General features: G+C 36.4%; 2 protein-coding genes across 2 annotated transcripts in view; one reads left to right on the plus strand and one right to left on the minus strand.

Annotated features, from left to right (window-relative positions):
- Positions 1-1,396, plus strand: part of cog2 (component of oligomeric golgi complex 2) — a 96,004-nt gene extending 94,608 nt beyond the window's left edge. The window contains exon 18 of the mRNA XM_028797299.2: positions 1,047-1,396. Within this exon, the coding sequence (XP_028653132.1) occupies positions 1,047-1,154 (108 nt within the window). The 3' untranslated portion in view covers positions 1,155-1,396. The remainder of the gene's footprint in view (positions 1-1,046) is intronic.
- A 552-nt stretch (positions 1,397-1,948) lies between these two features.
- On the minus strand, positions 1,949-20,538 carry agt (angiotensinogen). The gene is made up of 5 exons (XM_028797300.2): positions 20,389-20,538; positions 6,357-7,173; positions 4,443-4,716; positions 4,201-4,348; positions 1,949-3,032 (listed from the first exon to the last, which is right to left on the minus strand). The coding sequence occupies exons 2-5, from the start codon at positions 7,135-7,137 to the stop codon at positions 2,850-2,852; spliced, it is 1,386 nt and encodes a 461-aa protein (XP_028653133.1). The 5' UTR covers positions 7,138-7,173; positions 20,389-20,538; the 3' UTR covers positions 1,949-2,849.
- Positions 20,539-20,821: the final 283 nt, after the last annotated feature.

Genomic DNA, 20,821 nt, shown 5'->3' on the forward strand with positions numbered 1-20,821 from the left:
ATCACCGGTCATGGAGTCACTTCCTATGAAACCCCAATTTGATTAACTTACACAGGCTTACTAGATTGAAATCACACCATTGACTGCAGTATTTTTAGAGGTCAGCAGTGTATTCTTTGGACTTGTTTTTTAAATTGCATCATTTTGCAAAACAAAATTGTGCAAATCTGTGAATGTGCTACTTACTTGCAGTCAGAAGCAGAATGCACACATTTTCCCCCCACCTCCTAAATGTTACGTATTTGTTTATTTATTTACTTCTACACACACATGCATACGCATACACTGATTACATGGATCACAACATTAAAACCACCTGCCTAATATTGTTTAGGTCCCACTCGTGGTACCAAAGCAGCTCTGAACCAATGAGACATGGGTGCTACAAAACGTCTGAAGGTGTCCTGTGGTATTTAGCACCAAGATATTAGCAGCAGATCCATTAAAACCTGTTACAAGGTGGATCTTCATGGATTGTACTTGTTTTTCTAACACATCCCACAGATGCTCGATTGGATTGAGATCTGGCAAATTTGGGGGCCAACTTAATATCTTGAGCTCTTTATGTTCCTCAAACCATTCATGAACATTTTTGTAGTGTGGCAGGGCGCATTACCTTGCTGAAAGAGGGCACACACATATTTCACCAGTAATCTCATGTTTCTGCCAAGACACCAACTAGAAATTTAGGTATACAGAACAATGTGAGAAGGTGAGAGATCACAAGTGGTAACTTTGAGTATTTCGAAAACAAGTGAACATCTTAAGTTACCAATGGTATTTTTCAAGCAAAAATCCTCATTACACAATGGACTCAAGTCATCATTAGCTCATTGTCACCATCTACTGGCAAACAGACATTTTGCAATTAAGCCACGGGTGAAACCATGGATAACAGGTGACATGTTAAGTCTCCATTATTTTATTAAAGTTAGTAGTTCTGTATAATGACAAATGAAGTAATGCAGAAGGGCCACAATAAAACAAACTTTTAGATGTACAGTTTTAATATTTTTCATACTTCGAAATTTATTTCTCTGTTACAGGTTCAGAAAATGGGAATAAAGACGAATGATCTCAACCTTTTTTCATCTCTTCTTGAATTGGTTCAAACAGCCAAAGAAACAGCATTGTCAGAGCAGCAGTTAACATAATATACTGTTACTGTACACCTTTTTATAATTCTAAATTTTTCTTATTCTAAATTTGTTGATTTGGGCAAAAAGGCAAGAATCAAAGTGAAATGTCTGAATATGTTAGCCATGCTTTAAATATACTGTGATATATCAGTGTATAAGGCAGCTGCATATAACAAATTAAGAACAGGGAAATATTCATTTTGTGTTTTTTAAAATATACATTAAAATGTATTATAAAACATTGATCAGATCCATATGATTATTTATACATTTAATAAAAATCACTGATTATATTTCGTCAGTTTTAAATTTATTTCTATAGGAGGTGGGTTTATTTATGCGTTTTCAGGTTATCTTTGTAGTAAAATAGCTTATTTAAAAGAAAATGTATGTAAAGCATTATTTAAAGTATATTTATATTAAAGTATTCTTATCAACTTGATTTTGCTTTTAAATTTTTATAACATATTGGTATTAAATTCATTGAAGCACAGAATATTTTCAGTTTCCCAAAAAGGAAAATGAACTTATGGAATGTGACATGAACATATATATACACACACATGTATATGTGTACCAGGAGTGGGACTTCATTTAAAATTTAATATTTAGGATTAATTTAGAGACAGTTATGTATATTTACATTTCCTTCATTTTCACGAAGAGTAGTACACTTTCAGTTGTAAAATAGAATGCACATGTAAATCAACCATGCTGTACATACTGTAAATATAATTGAAAATGTTTTTGGTATGAAAAAGCCTAAGGGAAACTGTCACTGTTTCTTTTAATTTTAATACACATTTTCTAAAATAGTTTAATTACTATCATTATTAATAGTTTGGATTTAGTTTTATTTTTGTTGCATATGAAATAAATGTGAAAACCTTTAACCATTTTGGAGGTTAGTCTTTTTTTCAGAATGTGTAAAACAGTGCTATTAGTAACATTTATACCTTAAAGACCAAGTATAATAAACTCATTTGAAGTAAATGTTAACTGTATTTGTTAATTTAATGACAATAAAAATACAGTTAATATGTTTTAAATGCTTGTCTGAAAGAAGGTTCTATGGCTATTTTTATTTTATGCATAAATACAAACACACGTCTTTCCAGTGTTTTATCATAAGTGGTTATGGTTAATTAAGATGATGTTGTCATAATACTTTTGTTAAGAGTAAATTACATAGGTTTACTTCATTTAATGAGCAAAAAGCATTAGAATGTAAGTTTAAAATTCTTATTAATTAACTAGAAAGTCAAATGTTTTGACATTTGATAACTTGCAATCACACTAAGGAAGCTTCAAAATAATGAATTGTAAAATTAAGTATAAATACAATACTTTTAGATTTTCCTAATATATTGAGAATATTTGTACCAATCTAATTTAATGATATTTGCATAAAATGTACAAGGTTTTGTATATTTTGACTTATTTACATTTTTTAAGTGCATCTCTCATGTGACAACTTTTCTTGTTTTAATAATTCTGTATTGTCTAGTATGTAATATAATGTATTACATCATGTTCATTAAATTTCTCTCCAATTTATCATAGTGTTAAGAAATCAAACATTTATTGCAGTCTAGTAGTATGAGATAGTAATTGTATGTAATCTGTCAGAAAACTGCAAACACAAAATTCTACATTAACATAAAAAATGTTTTTTAATGACAAAAGTAACTTAGTACAACATTCTAACACTTAATGATATTCAGGATGTGTTATTCTGCCAAGCATAAGTATTGCATTAGAGAGATTTTCAACCACAATAAAAAGGAAAGGTTTGTCAATTTTCATTTGGAAAGGAGCATAGCTGTTGTCTTGACAGTTGTCCTGTTCCTGTGATCCTTGTTCAGATACTTCAAACACAACTGTGTTCAATACCTGTAACAGAAAATAATATACAGGTAATGCTGTAAAACATACTGGAATTAAAATGAAAGAAACTTGAGCTGTGCTCAGATTTTATAATTGTAGACAAATTGTTTTTTTGTTTTCAAAACCACACAGTATTGAGTTTCTCAACCTTCCTTGTCAATGGCAGAAAGGATTAAACTGACGTAAAACTGATACCAAAGATTTTTTTAAACAATTTATACATTTTTCTTCCTCATTTTGGTCATTGTTTTGCCTCAGTGCCTATTGTAGACTTTTCGTTGGCCTAGCATTCCTACCATTGTTTTAATCTGAGCAGAGTGCACAGTACTTTTACTTTTCCACTCATCTTCTCATTCTTCTTTCAAAAAAAAAAAAAAAAAAATACAAGCCGTTTGACAATTTTTATTCATTGCATCAGTTTTTGTTTACCTACCATACAGATGTATGTATGTTACTGTCAATATGCAAATTCTAAGTCCATTTTAGTGTACTGTACATTTTTGGTGGTGTTTATTTGAATGTTTTTGCATTTTTATTACTGTAGTAGTAATGTGTTGTACTGTATTAGCCTTGATGGATACAGTGAGAAGTCAAGCAAAATGACACCTTTATTGGCTAACAGAACAGGTTACAATATCTTAGGCTTTAACCTTTCAAGGCAACTGAGGACCCCCCTTCAGGCAGGTTACATCAAAAAATCCAACAATGTCTCAGAGTTTGTGTTATATAGAAATATACCCCCATGTATTACATCTAAATTCTAACACACAAAAAAGTACCTGAAATCTGTGTTACCTTATTGCATTAAAATTTGTAAATTAATTTGATTATGCTTACATACATTATTCCAGTATTTTTTGTGATTCTGAATAAGCAAACTTTTGTTTTTTTTTAAGTTTCTAATTAAAATTGAAGCTACTGCCCTGCCTTAAATACTAACCACGTGGCTTGCATTAATGTAGATGTGCATAGTATTATTTTTATTGTTATTATTAATACTTCTTGAAAATGTTGTTTTTTGTTTCAGCTAAGTTGTTTAGATATGAACTAATTTTACAGTTTCAGAAAAAGAATCAGATGTCCCTTGAACACCCCCTGATGTCTGTGAACTCTCGAAAAACAATAACTAGACAATAGTAAATTTATTTTGAAGTCTGATCAAATTTGTATTTACCTTGTCCACTGTTAGATTTTCCTTATTGCTCAGTCTTGTGAAGTCAGCATTTTTGTCAATCAGCTGTGGGAGCTTCATCTTCTTAAGAATTTCTTTAAGATCAGAAGTGGCTGTCATAGAGAACTTTGGCAAAGAAATAGTTAAACATCTGTTGAAACAATTGAAGAAATTGTGTGTCAGTTTGCATTTTTGAAGACCTCACTATTTGACGTTGGTAATTTTACTTCTTTGACTAGTCTTACCTCTTCTTTGAATACTTTTGCCAGTTGTAAATAACATGCGTTTTCAGATGATTTTCAATATGAAAAAGATCTTTGTCATTATTTGGGTATATTAACATGAGGAAAGAATTATTGTTCAATGGAAGTTTCACCACCGAGCAGTGGTGCATTTTATCATTGATATAATAGAAGTTACCAGTCTGTGACATTAGTGGTATAAGAATACTGCTTTTGTCAGTTGGTGAGAATTCTTGAATTTTGGTTTGGTGGATGTCAAATCCTTTTCCCCACCGACCTAAAGAAAGAAAAAAATTGTGTAGTACATAACAAGGCATAGAAATGTTACTACTACTACTACTACTTTTGTGCTACTTGTATTAGGATCCTTAATAACTTTTTGAATTTCTTTATGGTTCTGCTTTGTGGCATAGTGACAAATACTGTAATGATTACAAAGCCTCCTTCTAAATGAAAAACATTTAAGCCAGCTCAGTCAAGAACAATGTTAGGAGGAGTCGGGTAATCCCTGGACAAGGTGGCAGTCCATTGCATGGCAAAGGGCAGGATTTATGGATGTCTGAACCACACATTCATTTTAGTGATTTTACTAGAAGAACTTGAGCTACAATATAAATGGCTTTAATTAAATAGTAACTACAGCAGTTACACCTCAAGTAACTAAGTGTATCATTGAACTTTAAAAGAGGAAAGGAAAATTACCATTAAATGATGCAAGTAAACTAAATGTAATCATCTTGCCTTAGCATATTGTTTAAGATATTAGCAGACAAGTGGAAAAAAGTTGGTTCTACAAAGGAAAGAAAGCAAAGACTTTATCTAAATGTGCAAGTTGTTTAGGTTTTATTTACAAATATCTCCCAGTCCATAATGCCTGTAATTTTAGCTCTGATGTTTACAGTTCCAAAGTCTTGGGTTCACATCTCAGCCCAGGAACTACCTGTGCGAAGTTTGTATGTTATCATTGTTTGTGCCATAGGTATCCCCCTTACATCCCATGGATGTGTGTTATGTTAATTTATACCCATGTATTTCCCAAATGTGAGTGAATAAGTAGTGTATGTGAGAGTGCTGTGTTCTGAACTGGATCTCATGAAAAAATGGTAGATTCCTGTTTTTCCTTCACTTCAGCTTTTAACTGATAGTAAATAAAAGAAGAGGGTGTTATTTCTATTTCACAATTTCTTCTTTTATCATGAATGTAACAAAGCTCCTTATTTCCTGTTTACCTTATTTTTTCACATTGTTACTGAAATGTTAATTTAATTTCCTTTTCCTTTCTCAAAAGCACCCTGCATCCTTCTGCATTTTGTTGCTTCAAGCTAGATTACTGAGTTGTGTCTTCTAGTACAGTTCTCTAGGAATTGATTGTTATGCTGAATTAAAATAAAACATAGAACGTTGTAAGTAGGTCTGTTCGGGGTCATGCAACTTTTAGAAATCTGAATAATTTAAAAGACATGGTTGCCAAAACAGTTCATTTATAGTGTAGTGTTGGAATATGTGTCATCATCCCTGATGCTGTCTCGATTTCTCAAAATGTATGCAGCCAAGATTGGCTAAAGAACCACAGCCCTCTGCTTTAGTTCATCATCATTCCTAAACCCTGTAATTCTAATACCAGGTCAACAAGGACTGAAGCCCCTCTGGGCACACACAGAGGGTAACTTAGCCAGGAATTCAGTCCAAGTCCATGGAGCTGTAAGGAAGCAGCATTGCAACCAGTCGACTCTCAGGGTAGCTTACCTCAAATCTATTAATTTTCAAGATTTCGTGAGAGTCAAGCTGATTTGGAATATTCACATTAAATTAAATTTATGTCAAATATACTTAATTTAGAAAAACCTACCAGTTAAGGCAATTGTTGAAGCATTTAAATGATTGGAATTCCTACCAGGATGTGAGTAGTTTCCTTACCTTTGAGATGAAAATTGCTTGCAAACAGTAGATCAGTTGTCTGATCGATTCCTTTAAAGAGACCTTTGACTTTCTGGGAAGAAGTGACCTCCACAAAGGAATTTACAAACTTTTCAGCACTCAGTGGGTCTGAGAAGTCAACTTCCTTTAGGTATGTATTGTCAGCAAAGTCATGAGTTCCATCCACAAAACTTTTTTGCAAATGTATGCCTTTGTTCAAAAAAAGCCAAGCTGCTGTTGAAAGCTCATCGCTGGATTCTCCAACTGGAGCGTTGATAGTTTGAAGGGCATGAAGTATTTTATGTCCGTCTATTGGTGAGGTACAGTTTTCATTTCCAGTTTCCTCTACTATTCCTATCAAGCGTTGAAGATCAGCAGCTGTTTGCTTGGCAGCACCCAGGTACAGTGTTACCAGAGTTCCAAATATGTTAATTGGTGAAAGCAAAATGTTTCCAGACGCGTTCTGTTTTCTGAACTCATGGTACATTCGTAGTCCAAGCTCATTTTGTAGACCTGCCAAAACACTGTTTTGGGTTAAATTTTGCCCACTCACCTCAGTGTCTTTCTGTGGTTGGCCTGCTTCTTCTGTGACGTTATGGGGAAATGTGATAGGGTTGGGAACAACAAGATTATTGTCAGGGAGCATCTTGTTCTGCAGTCCTGGATTCTCACAGCTTATATTTCCAAGGGAAAAAAGTTTGAATGGATGAACATAGACACGGTTAGAGTTAGCCAGGTTAATGTGGAACAGAAGAATGAAGGTACCCATAATGGTATGCATGTTTTTGTCCTCCTTGCTCCTCTCTTTGCAAGTGGCCTGAAAAAATCAGAGACAAGGACAGAAACTTTAGCTTTTAATTCAGTGTTTCATTTTAAAGTTGGAATCTGGAGATTTGGGTTTCACAATCATCCAACAACTGAAGTTGACTATTTTGCTGTATCATTAATATACAGTTAGGTCCATAAATATTTGGACAGACTTTTTTTTTAATTTTGGTTCTGTACATTACCACAATGAATTTTAAATGAAACAACTCAGATGCAGTTGAAGTGCAGACTTTCAGCTTTAATTCAGTGGGGTGAACAAAATGATTGCATAAAAATGTGAGGCAACTAAAGCATTTTTTTAACACAATCCCTTCATTTCAGGGGCTCAAAAGAAATTGGACAATTGACTCAAAGGCTATTTCATGGGCAGGTGTGGGCAAGTCCGTCGTTATGTCATTATCAATTAAGCAGATAAAAGGCCTGGAGTTGATTTGAGGTGTGGTGCTTGCATATGGAAGATTTTGCTGTGAACAGACAACATGTGGTCAAAGGAGCTCTCCATGCAGGTGAAAGAAGCCATCCTTAAGCTGCGAAAACAGAAAAAACCCATCCGAGAAATTGCTACAATATTATGAGTGGCAAAATCTACAGTTTGGTACTTCCTGAGAAAGAAACAAGCACTGGTGAACTCAGCAATGCAAAAAGACCTGGACGTCCACGGAAGACAACAATGGTGGATGATTGCAGAATCATTTCAATAGTGAAGAGAAACCCCTTCACAACAGCCAACCAAGTGAACAACACTCTCCAGGGGTTAGGCGTATCGATATCCAAGTCTACCATAAAGAGAAGACTGCATGAAAGTAAATACAGAGGGTGCACTGCAAGGTGCAAGCCACTCATAAGCCTCAAGAATAGAAAGGCTAGATTGGACATCTAAAAAAGCCAGCACAGTTCTGGAAAAACATTCTTTGGACAGATGAAACCAAGATCAACCTCTACCAGAATGATGGCAAGAAAAAAGTATGGAGAAGACGTGGAACAGCTCATTATCCAAAGCATACCACATCATCTGTAAAACACGGTGGAGGCAGTGTGACGGCTTGGGCGTGCATGGCTGCCAGTGGCACTGGGACACTAGTGTTTATTGATGGTGTGACACAGGACAGAAACAGCCAAATGAATTCTGAGGTGTTCAGAGACATACTGTCTGCTCAAATCCAGCTAAATGCAGTCAAATTGATTGGGCGGCGTTTCATGATACAGATGGACAATGACCCAAAACATACAGCCAAAGCAACCCAGGAGTTTATTAAAGGAAAGAAGTGGAAAATTCTTGAATGGCCAAGTCAGTCACTGATCTTAACCCAATTGAGCATGCATTTTACTTGTTGAAGACTAAACTTCGGACAGAAAGGCCCACAAACAAACAGCAACTGAAAGCCGTTGCAGTAAAGGCCTGGCAGAGCATTAAAAAAGAGGAAACCCAGCATCTGGTGATGTCCACGAGTTCAAGACTTCAAGCTGTCATTGCCAACAAAGGGTTTTCAACCAAGTATTAGAAATGAACATTTTATTTCCAGTTATTTAATTTGTCCAATTACTTTTGAGCCCCTGAAATGAAGGGATTGTGTTAAAAAATGCTTTAGTTGCCTCACATTTTTATGCAATCGTTTTGTTCACCCCACTGAATTAAAGCTGAAAGTCTGCACTTCAAATTCAGTGTGGTAATGTACAGAACCAAAATTAGAAAAAAGTTGTCTGTCCAAATATTTATGGACCTAACTGTAGATCAGACCCTAAATTGTAAGACTGCAGATCAGTGGAATGTCTCATCTTGCATTGCTGAGTTGGCTTTTGCGTGTTGTTGCTGCACTTTTAACATTAAGGTTTAATACACGCTGGGTTTAGTTGATTTCCCCAGTCAAAATCAACATTGTGTCACCTTTTCTAGGAAGAACATGGGCAGAGTTGTAGACCATACTAATTTGATGCTAAATTTACATTCTTTATCACACACACAAAAAAGACTTTTCTATTGATAGAACTGAATGCCTATTGCCAAGGGACCTGTTGTTATCCTCACATGAGCCCCAGATCGCTCACATTGCAGAGAAACCTTTTTCACCAGTCAATACTTTATATAGGTAAGAGGCAAATATTATTCATCTAGTACTTTTCAGCTGCTTCTCCATTAGAAACTAGGGAGCTTCGCGTGCCAACAAAAAAGCCTGCGCTACGCGCCAATGTGAATAGGTGGGCTGAACACACCCCAAGGAGATGCGGTCGCTCCTCTGAAACCCCTCTTAAATGGTGATACAATGGGAAACAAATTGTTTTGTTTTTTTTTTTTTTTTTATCTCCTCTTTTCTCGATCAGCTGGTGGCTTGCTGTCATGCCGTGTGATCTGCCTGTCGTGCAGCGCTTCGAACATTTAAAAGCCTGTACAGCAGCTGTCCTTTTGTCTCACTGCCTTGTCTCTCTTCTCCCCCAGACATCCTCAAACACTATTTGATCTCTTTTCGCTATTCTGTTAATTCACCGAGTAATATTTTCCGTTTGTTTGCTCTAATGCAATCTTTACTATCAATTTTTTTGAGACTTTTGAATTTTCCTACTTCCATTATCTCTAACCTGCTCTGCTAGTGTTTCGAACCAATGTTTTTGAATTCTTTACAATGTTCTACTTTGTCTTCTACTCTTTGTCTTTTTCCGGCTCCGAGCACTTTTAAATCTCTTGGCACAAAGTCTAGTCTCGCGGGACATGAAAGTGTCTTTCTGAGAAGGTCAGGTCTCATCTTGTCCCAAGTTTTTTTTAATTTAATAGAGACATTTTTCCTTGTCCCTACTAGAAGTTTTCTTCATTAAGGTCTAGTCCATACAAAGCTAATCCTTGTTCCAAGCCTCCACCATGGTTTTCAGCAGTCAATGTCTACATCTTTTATTTTCAGACAGACATTTTTGGGCTGAATATGCCTACACAAGTCAAAATACAACCACACAACCAGTGAATACCACCTCTGGCTTTGCTTTAACAATGTCCCTGGTGCTTTTCTCCATACAGTTTGGGGCCCCCAGCTAGTTTCTGTGTTTTGGAAGAATGTTTGCAATTGACTATCCACTATTTTCTCTGTTAATATTCCACTCTGCCCTCACATATTTCTTCTCCTGGACCTCTGATCTCTTACCTTGACTTCTGTCCAGGTGTCATTATTCTGTCTGGGTACCACCTCTGCTGAACTAATCTTTGTCTCTCACTTCTCTAACTCATTCTCTGTAAACTTATATTAATCTTCTTTCTTTAACCTTACTTGAACTTTCGGCGGCACTGATCATTGGATCATCTGCATCCAATATAAAGAAGTGGAAAGCTGCTGTGCAGCCGGTTCAGAGCTGGTTGGTGGGGTTTGTATTTTGGGGGTGCCATGGCTTGCTGTGCCATTAATCTTAATCTTTAATTCTCTCATTTTATTATTCTCCTCTCCCCAGTGAGCCTTGCTGTGTCTGGCTGGCCGGCCTCTCTCTCCTGTCAGTACATTTTACTCCTGTGTGGACCCTTTCCTCCTCATCTTTTGTGGTTGTTTGCTGCCTTCTGTGTTTACAATTTGTTTTTCTATGATTCTCGATTTTCTGCTTATTGAACTTAAAATAAAAAACACAAATGATCACAAAATGGTGGTGGCCCCAGTTATCCTTTTTCTGTGCAACATTTTATTTTTCCATTTTATAGTGTACTTTTTTTTTCCCCCTCTTTTCTTTTCCTACTCTTTGATGGGCTCTTCTCTTTATGCTAACCTGGCAAGGGTAATCCAGCCATACCGTCACAGTCCCAGGAGAAGAATGGATCTCTGCATGCTGAGCTGCAGTTATGTTTGAGTGCAACCATTTAAATGAAGCCCATTCTGCTCCCTTAAACAAAGCTGTTGTTTCACATCTATAACTCTTAGTGTCTTCATGGATATTGAAAATTTTGTGTGGTTTAATGGCTGCCTTATGCAAGGCTGAACTTGCACAGCATTCAATTTTGGACTTGTAAAAGATAGTGCTGTAAGTACACTTGAAGCTATCAGAAAACTAGAATTAACAAAACCTCTTATGACACTTTGGATATTTGGTGGTCATTTTGAAAGACCACCCCTTTTTTACATTTGATCATTTACACATGTAAGGCTTGCAGTTGATGTTTTCCTGATAACTCACAAATGTATATATTTAAGTTTTTTATTCTCTTCCTTGTTCTCACCCTGTGGCTCTGCTTTGGGACTCCATGACAGTGTTGCCTAGTTTGAGACATATCTCTCTATTATAGAAGAAAATCTTGAGACAAGACTAGACTTTTCCAAAGAGATTTTTTCAAGTCCTGCCCTCCTCTCAACCATTTCAGGTTAACGGCCCACACCCACGGTCCTCTCACCTCTCATTTGTGTGAATGCTTTTGGCAGACACACTTCCTCATTTTAAGTCGTTTATGAAAAGTCCTCAGTTTCATCCTTTAAACAAGCTTTTTTGGACAGTATTTTTATACAAACAATCTATTCGTTTCATTTGTTGAAGTCCTTTTCTGGACAATAATTTATACATTTTAGATGACACGTCAACGCCTAAGCAAAGAAGAAAGGGCAGCATGTCGAAAAGAGGTCCAAAATGTTGAAGAGAAAAGAATTCAAAAAAGAACAATAATAATGTAAGTGCAAATTTGGAAAATAAGGAAAGTAATAATTAGCCCGGACCAAGTGGAATTGAAAACCTAGCAGGTCGAAGTGGCATTGGAAATAAAAGACAAAGTAGAACATCGTTAAGAGTTTCAAAAACATTGGCGCGATACACATGCAGAGCAAGTTAGAGATTATGAAAGTAGTAAAATTCGAAAGTCTCAAAAACCTGATAGTAAAGATCACATTAGTGCTAAAAAAATGGAAATTATTGCTCGGTGAAATAACGGAATAGTGAAAAGAGATTGAATATATGGACATTGGTGATATGACAGAAGTATATAGATATTGTTCGGCTTTACAGTTTCGGTGGGAGACTTCTAGACCTTCTAATTCAGGTTGCCATCAGGGAAAAGTAGTGTTTCTTCCCAATGAAGAGGCCTATCCACCAGAATTAAAAGATTTGTTATTTGGTGAAAGTGAAATCCATAAATACTAAAGGCAAAATATCCAAATCTACAATAATCTGTTATTATTATGATATGATCGCATCATTCAATGCTCAAAATGTAGATTTACTTGATTCTGGACCATACGATATGAGAATCTGTGGTCCCGCCACAATTAAAGCTACTACAAGTTTTCGAAGAAACCACAATTCGGTCAGGTTTGAGTTTATGGTCACGGAGAAGTGATGCAACATAAAATCGAAAGAGTTAAATGATTCGATGTATTAGAAATTCAGATCCCATGAAAAAAACAATCTGTTTAAATTCTACATCCGCTTACCCATACACAAGCGGCAAAGCTGGGGGTTGGCCCCCCCAGTCATTTATATATTTGTTGCTTTTTAAAATATAAATTGACCACGAAAAAGCTTCAGCTGCAAGCAAATGGTTTATTTATTCAAGCAAGTGATAGTTTTTAAACAACCAAGGTGTGTTTTTTAATTTATTGTTTCTTCAAAATCTTACAAATGAAAATTTAACATTTTTCTCATACTGTGATAATGCTTTTCATGGTCTCAGTTGCATGTCTGGCTGCTGGTTCGTGGGGACTTCAGATCATTATATGATTGTATTTTACTTCAAACCTACAATAGCCTTTATTTTGGCATGAAGAAAATGTCGAAGGGCCTTGTGTGCGGAAAAGATTTTTTCCGTGAGACTTTTTCAAAGTGTGTAGGTATGTATACCACTGGTACCATGCTCTATGTGCAGCAGTACATAAAGATGATTCTGATTACCGTTAGTACAAGTGTTTGGTGTTCTTTGGTAAAAACTGCAAGGAGAAACACACGATAGTATTATCTATCCATTGGCTGGGATGCCTCCGGTGAACCAAGAAAAAGTTTAATTTGTTATTTTAAAGAGGCCTCATTTTTTAATATAATATTATAATGTACTATTGGAACACATGGTCCTCCAGTCCTCAAATAAAAGGGAATAGAAAACAAATAGATTGACATGAGGGCATAAAATGGATTGGCATCCGGGTTTGTCATCTTTGGAGTACACAAACTGAATCTGCTTGTGGTGTTTGCCCTTTGTAGTGAACATGGCAGCAAAAGTATTTGAAGTTGGAACATTGTACCTTTGTTCTTGTGCAAAATCAGTTTGGAAGTAAATCTTTGTTTATTGAACCTGTCTGCCCGCTGTCTGTGATTTTTGTTTTTCTTCTTCTTCAACTTGTGCCTTATTTTTGAAAGCTTGGTGGTAAGGATTATCAGAGTCAATAAAATGGTAAAGTTTTCAAAGCAAATGAGGAGAAAATCTTTGTCTAAGCCAAGGGTCCTCAATCACAGTCCTTGGAGGGCCGCAGTGGCTGCAGGTTTTTGTTCTAACCCGGTTGCTTAATTAGAAAGCAATTATTGCCAATAATTTGATTTCATGGCTTGTTAGTGCTTTAACTCTGCCAAGTCAGGAAATTCTCTTATCCTAGATTTTCTTCCCCTTTCTAAGGATATCATCCAAATGATTTGGAATCTAAAATGGAGCAGTACTTCTCAGTTCTTCACTTTTTTCTCTTCACTTTCCTTCCAAGTATTTAATTAAATCCAATAGTGCATGATAAATACACACAGGTGTATTTATCAATACAAGCTAAATGGGGAAATGCTGGTCTCTTTTGTAATTTGCATGGTACTGCTAATTAGGAGCAATTAAAAACCAAGAATACAGCTGTTTAAGACTAAAATAAGCAATATAGAGTTCAAAAAATTAATGAGCGAGACAACTAAAGGGAAGCAGAAGTGTTACTTGAGCAATAAGTGCTTCTTATTAAGCAATTGGGTGGGAGCAAAAACCTGCAGCCACTGCGGGCCTCGAGGACTGTGATTGAGGACCCCTGGCATAGCAGAATATCCTATAGGGCCGAGCTCATGGTCATCTCACGTTCTCAGAATTTGTTTAGTGAGATTGAAAGAAATTCCATAGCATGTGAAAAAGAGGAAAAGGTCCACTTCTGAGAAACAAGGCAATGTCAATAATGGTTCATTTGCAAACTGAAACACTAAAGATGTTACAGCAGGTGCACGGTGACAAACACTTGGCTACAGTGTCTTCTTTACCTAGTATTTGACATGCTGAGCCCTAGTGCGAGAATTGCATACCAACTTCTATGGGAAATGGTGACCTGCACAGCAGTGCCCTCAGTAGTCGGGAACTACAGTAGGCCCCTGCGAAGTTGCGGTTCAGAATTCAAGGCCTCAGTCATTCACGGATTTTTCCTTAGAACCTAACTAATAATTGTTAGCAGAAACTGCAAACATCCTCTGCAATTTTTTATGGCTTATTTTGTGGCAATACAGTAATCCCTCCTCCATCGCGGGGGTTGCGTTCCAGAGCCACCCGCGAAATAGGAAAATCCGCGAAGTAGAAACCATATGTTTATATGGTTATTTTTAGAATGTCATGCTTGGGTCACAGATTTGCGCAGAAACACAGGAGGTTGTAGAGAGACAGGAACGTTATTCAAACACTGCAAACAAACATTTGTCTCTTTTTCAAAAGTTTAAACTGTGCTCCATGACAAGACAGAGATGACAGTTCTGTCTCACAATTAAAAGAATGCAAACATATCTTCCTTTTCAAAGGAGTGCAAAGCAAGCAGTCAAAAAAAAAATCAATAGGGCTTTTTGGCTTTTAAGTATGCGAAGCACCGCCGGTACAAAGCTGTTGAAGGCGGCAGCTCACACCCCCTCTGTCAGGAGCAGGAAGAGATAGAGAGAGAGATAGAGAGAGACAGATAAAAAAAATCAATACGTGCCCTTTGAGCTTTTAAGTATGCGAAGCACCGTGCAGCATGTTCTTCAGGAAGCAGCTGCACACAGCCCCCCTGCTCACACCCCCCTACGTCAGCGCAAGAGAGAGAGAGAGAGAAAGTAAGTTGAGTAGTTTCTCAGCCATCTGCCAATAGCGTCCCTTGTATGAAATCAACTGGGCAAACCAACTGAGGAAGCATGTACCAGAAATCAAAAGACCCATTGTCCTCAGAAACCCGCGAAGCAGCGAAAAATCCGCGATATATATTTAAATATGCTTACATATAAAATCCGCGATGGAGTGAAGCCGCGAAAGGCGAAGCGCGATATAGCGAGGGATCACTGTACTGTACTGTAGGGAGAACACAAAGCAATCATAGAGAAAAACGTGGCTTTGGATGGTGAAAGTAGCCAATCTGAGAGCATTATTCATTTCTCCTTGCTGCTGATTGGCTACTGCCCTGTGACGCATCTCTGGCAGATGTAACCCAGCATTCCCGTATCATAACAGTTTACCGCGTGTAGCTATCTCGAGTGTTTCGTTTTCTTCTTCTTAAAGCCCTAAGATGCTGCCCAAATGCCCTGCACTATCTACGTCTTCTGGTAATGAATCTAAGCACCAGAAGAAGTTTAAGACTGGTTGAACCACTGGATTTACTCCAGGAACTAAAAAGTTATGCCACAGTAGCCACCCGAGGAACTGTAAATCCTTTACTTTGCTGCAGTCTTTATCTTCATTACATACCTTCATTGTACTGCACCGCTAATTCATCATCATCTTCAATCAATATCATTCATTATTGGTGAGTACTCATGCATTTTACTGTACTTTTATTAAATTAAATTATTCAATATTTACCCTTCTTATACCAAAGAAAATGACAGCGCATACCAAAAAAAAAAGCGCTTGCATGAATTACAGTACATACAGGGGTAACATCGGTATTTTACATTCTAGCACACTGCGGGAGACATAGCAGTACAGTACTGTACAGTATACGGGTTTACCTTTACATTTTTTTTTTATAGGCATTTGTTTAACCACATCCAGAATTCGCCATTTTTCATAATTCATGGGTGTTCCTGGAATGTAACCAGGGTCGTCTTTTCTAGTATTCAGACACAATTACTTGCACTTCCTGAAGGCTCTGTTCTGTTTTTACTGGAATCATCACCTCATCTTCGAGAGGTTCTTTTCTTTCTCTGTAAGATTCTTGCAAGTAGAATGTAGCCCTAATACTAAGTTTCTTGCAGGATCTGTAGAGATTTCGTTCCCATTTTTCTGAGAAACCGTTTATACCATTACATGACATGCCAATGTATTGATAGCTTTCAACCACAGCAGTGCCACAAGGTGGCCAGTCTTAGAAATTATTGACTGAACCTCATACTGCCCAACCATGCATCAATCCATTCATTTTCTTTGTTAATTCAGCACATTCATTTCTGTTTTAATTTATAAGTAAAAACAAACAAAAGATGCCACAGGTACTGCCATATTAACGTGTACGTCACACTTATAAATGAATTCACACATTAGGATTGACTCTTGTAATGTCTTGTTCTTCACAGACTGTTCAAACTGTGCTATAGTCAGCTTTCACTTAATTCAAAATGCTGCTGGAAGAATCATTACAAGAACTAAAAGGTATAACCACATAAAGAGAACAGCTTTGTTTGCAGTGGGTTCCAGTTAAGGTGAAATTAAGCTACTAAAGATTCCAAGGATTAATAATAAAAAAAGAAAAAAAAGAAAGCAATCATTGGTCAGACTTTTAGCTATAAGTCCCTGATGCTGTGAAATGATCTGCCTTCTAATATACGAGATGCCCCTCTGTCTCAGCATCGAATGAGTCACAACTATAGTCTAGCATACCCTGACTGGAGTTTTGGATGAGCTGTGCATATTGCATCTCTCTTTGATAGTCATTTGTACAAAAATATAAGCATTAGAATAATTATGAACAATTACTAACTGTCCTCTGTTCTGTTTCTCTTCTGTGTGGCCTGCTGTGGTACGTGCTGCCACTGCTTCAATACCAAGTTTGCTTTCCTGCCATAGAAAGACATCTGAGATACTGGGACTTGAAATCAGTGGATGGAAGGATTCTCTTCTATGGAATACCCAGCAGGGGGCATCTGGGCAGAAGGCTGAGGTCTCTAGGACTCTGACTGTGTCTGACGCCGTCTTTGACTTTGTGTGCTATAACTGACCAAGGCCCCCTCCTGGAAGTTTATCTTCTGTTTACCAGAGTTTTTGTTTTCTTCTCCTCCATTGTCAACTGGCTGTAGTTCAACAATTAATTAATGGAAAGATATTGTTAAGATCCATTTAATCAAACTATTTTGTTTCCTGTCTGTTTAAACAAGTCTGGGTTTTTATGTTTGCTCACTTCACTATGTAATTAGTAGTTTTTATAATTATACAAGGGTCGTTCAAAAAGTTTCAGTACTTTTATATTTTCATTGAAAACGGTGAAGGCTGAGGAGTAGTAATTGGTCATGTCTGAGAGTGTCATGTGACTAGTTCTGTCTGGCAAGCCAGCTGCTCTTGCAGTTTAGTATAAGGGTTGTCACCCTGTGGTGAAGATGGCTACGAAACTTATAAATTGCACCAAAGAGGGACAGTGTCCTGTCATATGCTTTTTGTGGGCAGAAGGTGTGCCAGGAGCACAAATTCATCTCCACCTGTGAGCTCAGTATGGGGATAAAGTTCTCTTTCATAGAGTCATCTATGAGTGGATTGAAATGTTTGAAAATGGCCGTACTAGTGTGACGGATGCAGAGCGCTTCGGATGGGAAGAAGATTTTCATGTGATGATGGTATGAAAGCAATGGTGCATCAGTGGCTACTATCTCAACCATAAATATTTTTTGCTGATGGAATTAAAAAGTTGGTATGATGCTGGAAAAATTGCATCACAAATGAAGGAGACTATATAGAAAAATGATATAATTTTTTTAAAATTCTTTAATAAATAGTTAAAAAAAAAAAAAGTGTGGAAATTTTTTGAACGTCCCTCGTATTTACCTGTGAACTTGTCACCGCATTCAATAAGGAGTGCCATGCAAAAATAAACCAAATTGAGTTGAAACAAATTGAATTGAAAGTGTGTGTGCACACATACACCCTTAGACAGCAAGAACTGAGAGCCAGTCTAAGGTCAAGATTTCTCTCTATGCTTCCCAATGCTCCTAAATTATAATGTAAGCAGGAAATGGCTGACCGAAAAGCAATTTATTGTAAAAGAGGGAAACATGGAGGGCAATGATTAGCTGTGCCCCCTCTGGGTTTGATTCCTAGTCCAGTCATTGTCAAAATGAAGTTGTATATTTTCTGCATGTCATTTTACTCCCACATCCATTTGAAACCTTCACTACACTATTCAGGAAATCCTCATTGTTCAGTCAGCCATGTCAGCTGCCCTTATCTATATGAAGGGATAAGACAAAGAGTTTAAGGATTTCCCAGGCCAAGAATGCTGGGGCTTAAACTATCTGAAAGGTTACTAAAATGAATGCACTCAGATCATATAGTTTTTTAAGACCTAAACTGAGTGCTGAATTAATAAATACACAAATTTTAATGCCATTATTGGACAAGGTTTATTTTTTGAGCCTACTAAAATAGCTGGATATTGAAGCAACTTTTGCTATCCCTTGTACTTTACACTTTATTTTAGAAAAAAGCAAATATGAAAAGTTCAGTATCACTGAGCAAATACACCGAAGGTCTTTTAATCATTACAATGTGGGCAGGAAACTGGGTCCTGGCCTGCTTTGACCCACCGACACTGGGGAAGGGAGATCTGTCAGCCTGTCCAGTTTTATGCACCTGCGCTATGGAGTTCAGGGTTTGAATATTTGTGAAATTTATGAAAGTGAAAAACGTGCAAAAAATATTAAAGAGCAGTAGTGCTGTATAGAAGTGTCTGCTGCATAACGTTAAAGGTAACCTCCAATGAACTGTAATAAACAAAGGAGCAAAATATGCATGAATATAGAGATGCTTCTGTTTCTAGTAAACCTTTGGACATATTACGTTTTACAGTATTTATATTAAAAGATAAGTTTCATATGACTTTTAAAATATTACTCTCTAACAGCATCAGTACGTAACAGCATGGATTCATAAGAAAACCTTTTTTACTCAATTTATTTTCTAAAACATACTATTAAACGTTTAATGAAATGTAGATAAAATGTCTATTAACCAGTAAATAAAGATGTCAAAGAATACGAAGTTGAAAATACAAATTAGCATACTCATTTTATTAAAATATCAGTCTGAGATATATTTATACATTCTCAAACTACCCACTTAAACCAAGTTCAGTGTTGCCAGAGCCTAACCCAGCCGCACTGCGTGCAAGGGCAGAAACAATCCTGGATGGGAGGCTAGTCCGTCACTGGCGGACACACAAAGACACAGGACCAGTGCAGAGTCCCAGTTAACCTGACCTGCAAATGTTTGGAGATGTGGGAGGAAGGAAAGCCTTACAGGCATCTGCTTCTGTACCCCCAGCCAAAGTATGTATGCGCCTTGTATTAAATGTTAATCAATAATTCCAAAGATTGGTAAATTACAAATGCATAAACATAATGAATAACATTTCTATTAGACATTCTAGTCCCGGATCTAAATACAAAAATTCTGTCCTCACATTTAACACTTCTTGAGTATTGGATTATTAAAATAAACCTTTTCTGAGATTCAGTGCTGTAAGAAGGACTGACGAGTTATTAAGCATAACGCAGTACGCCGTTGTCTCAATCTTTTCTTCAAAGACTGAAGAACTGAGTCAGGCAAAGAATTACAAAATGAAAGTAGGCTAATTTGAATAAATCTCAATATCACAGCATATTAAGGATGACTCTCTCAATACTGAACTTTAATATGATAAATAAAAAACAACAAAATCGTAAGCTAATTTAATGAAAGTTCTAGAACTAGACATACTGTATGCGTTTGTAGGAAATTGTTCAATTGAAAGAAAATGATTTTGTTACCAAATATTTTTTTGAATTCCGGATTAAGCACTTCTTATTTTATATTGTGTGTTCATTAACAGCATGCACCACCACAAGACATTGTGAACAGCTGACAAGATCACAGTACAACAACAACCGAACAGAAGAGTTAAAAAGAAAACAAAAACAGTAAATGCAGCATTGGCAGACCGTAGGAAGACCTTGGTAAGAATAAAATAACTCCTAAAGCAAGCTGATAATATAATCTATACAAGATAAACATCACTAACCTACAGAAAGGTTTCAGTTAACAAAATTAACAATAACTGATAAAAAAGATATTTTGTAATATATAAAGTTGGCCTGGAGTATATCCTACCTTTAAGTGAAGTTTATTTCAAGTGAAATTTAGAAATGACTGACCAATGTGTTTATAAAGAAGTCTTCAGTGGTTGCCTCATGACGAGTTACTAATTAGCCAAAGGGTGAGTCAATGGCATCGTCACAGTTTGTTCTCAAGTTTTTCTTATGCATCATGTACACTTCGTATGCTCATTTTCAATATTTACCATGTTCTCAATTTAGAACTTCATGTCTTCTTGCAAGTGAATGTTAGTCATGACTGTGAAAAGCGAAAATGATAAAATAAAATTCAGAATTTATTTAGATATTTGTAAATATAACCCAAAACAGTATGGAAGATAGTGATAAAATTAATGATTTGTAAATTGACTTTCTCTTCAAACAAAACCTGTGTAAAGACAACGTAGTTCAAGTTTTATTTCCTCAACTGCACTGTGTTTTAAAAAATA

This window comes from Erpetoichthys calabaricus, chromosome 3 (assembly GCF_900747795.2).
Source record: "Erpetoichthys calabaricus chromosome 3, fErpCal1.3, whole genome shotgun sequence".
Taxonomy (NCBI): domain Eukaryota; kingdom Metazoa; phylum Chordata; class Cladistia; order Polypteriformes; family Polypteridae; genus Erpetoichthys; species Erpetoichthys calabaricus.

Excerpts from the sequence above, each read along its gene's own strand:
- agt (XM_028797300.2), bottom strand. The coding sequence starts at position 7,137 with ATGCATACCATTATGGGTACCTTCATTCTTCTGTTCCACATTAACCTG. Across the intron at positions 4,717-6,356 it reads AAGCAATTTTCATCTCAAAG|GTCGGTGGGGAAAAGGATTT; the intron begins GTAAGGAAACTA and ends TTCTTTCTTTAG. Across the intron at positions 4,349-4,442 it reads CAAAAGTATTCAAAGAAGAG|ATGTTTAACTATTTCTTTGC; the intron begins GTAAGACTAGTC and ends TTGTTTCAACAG.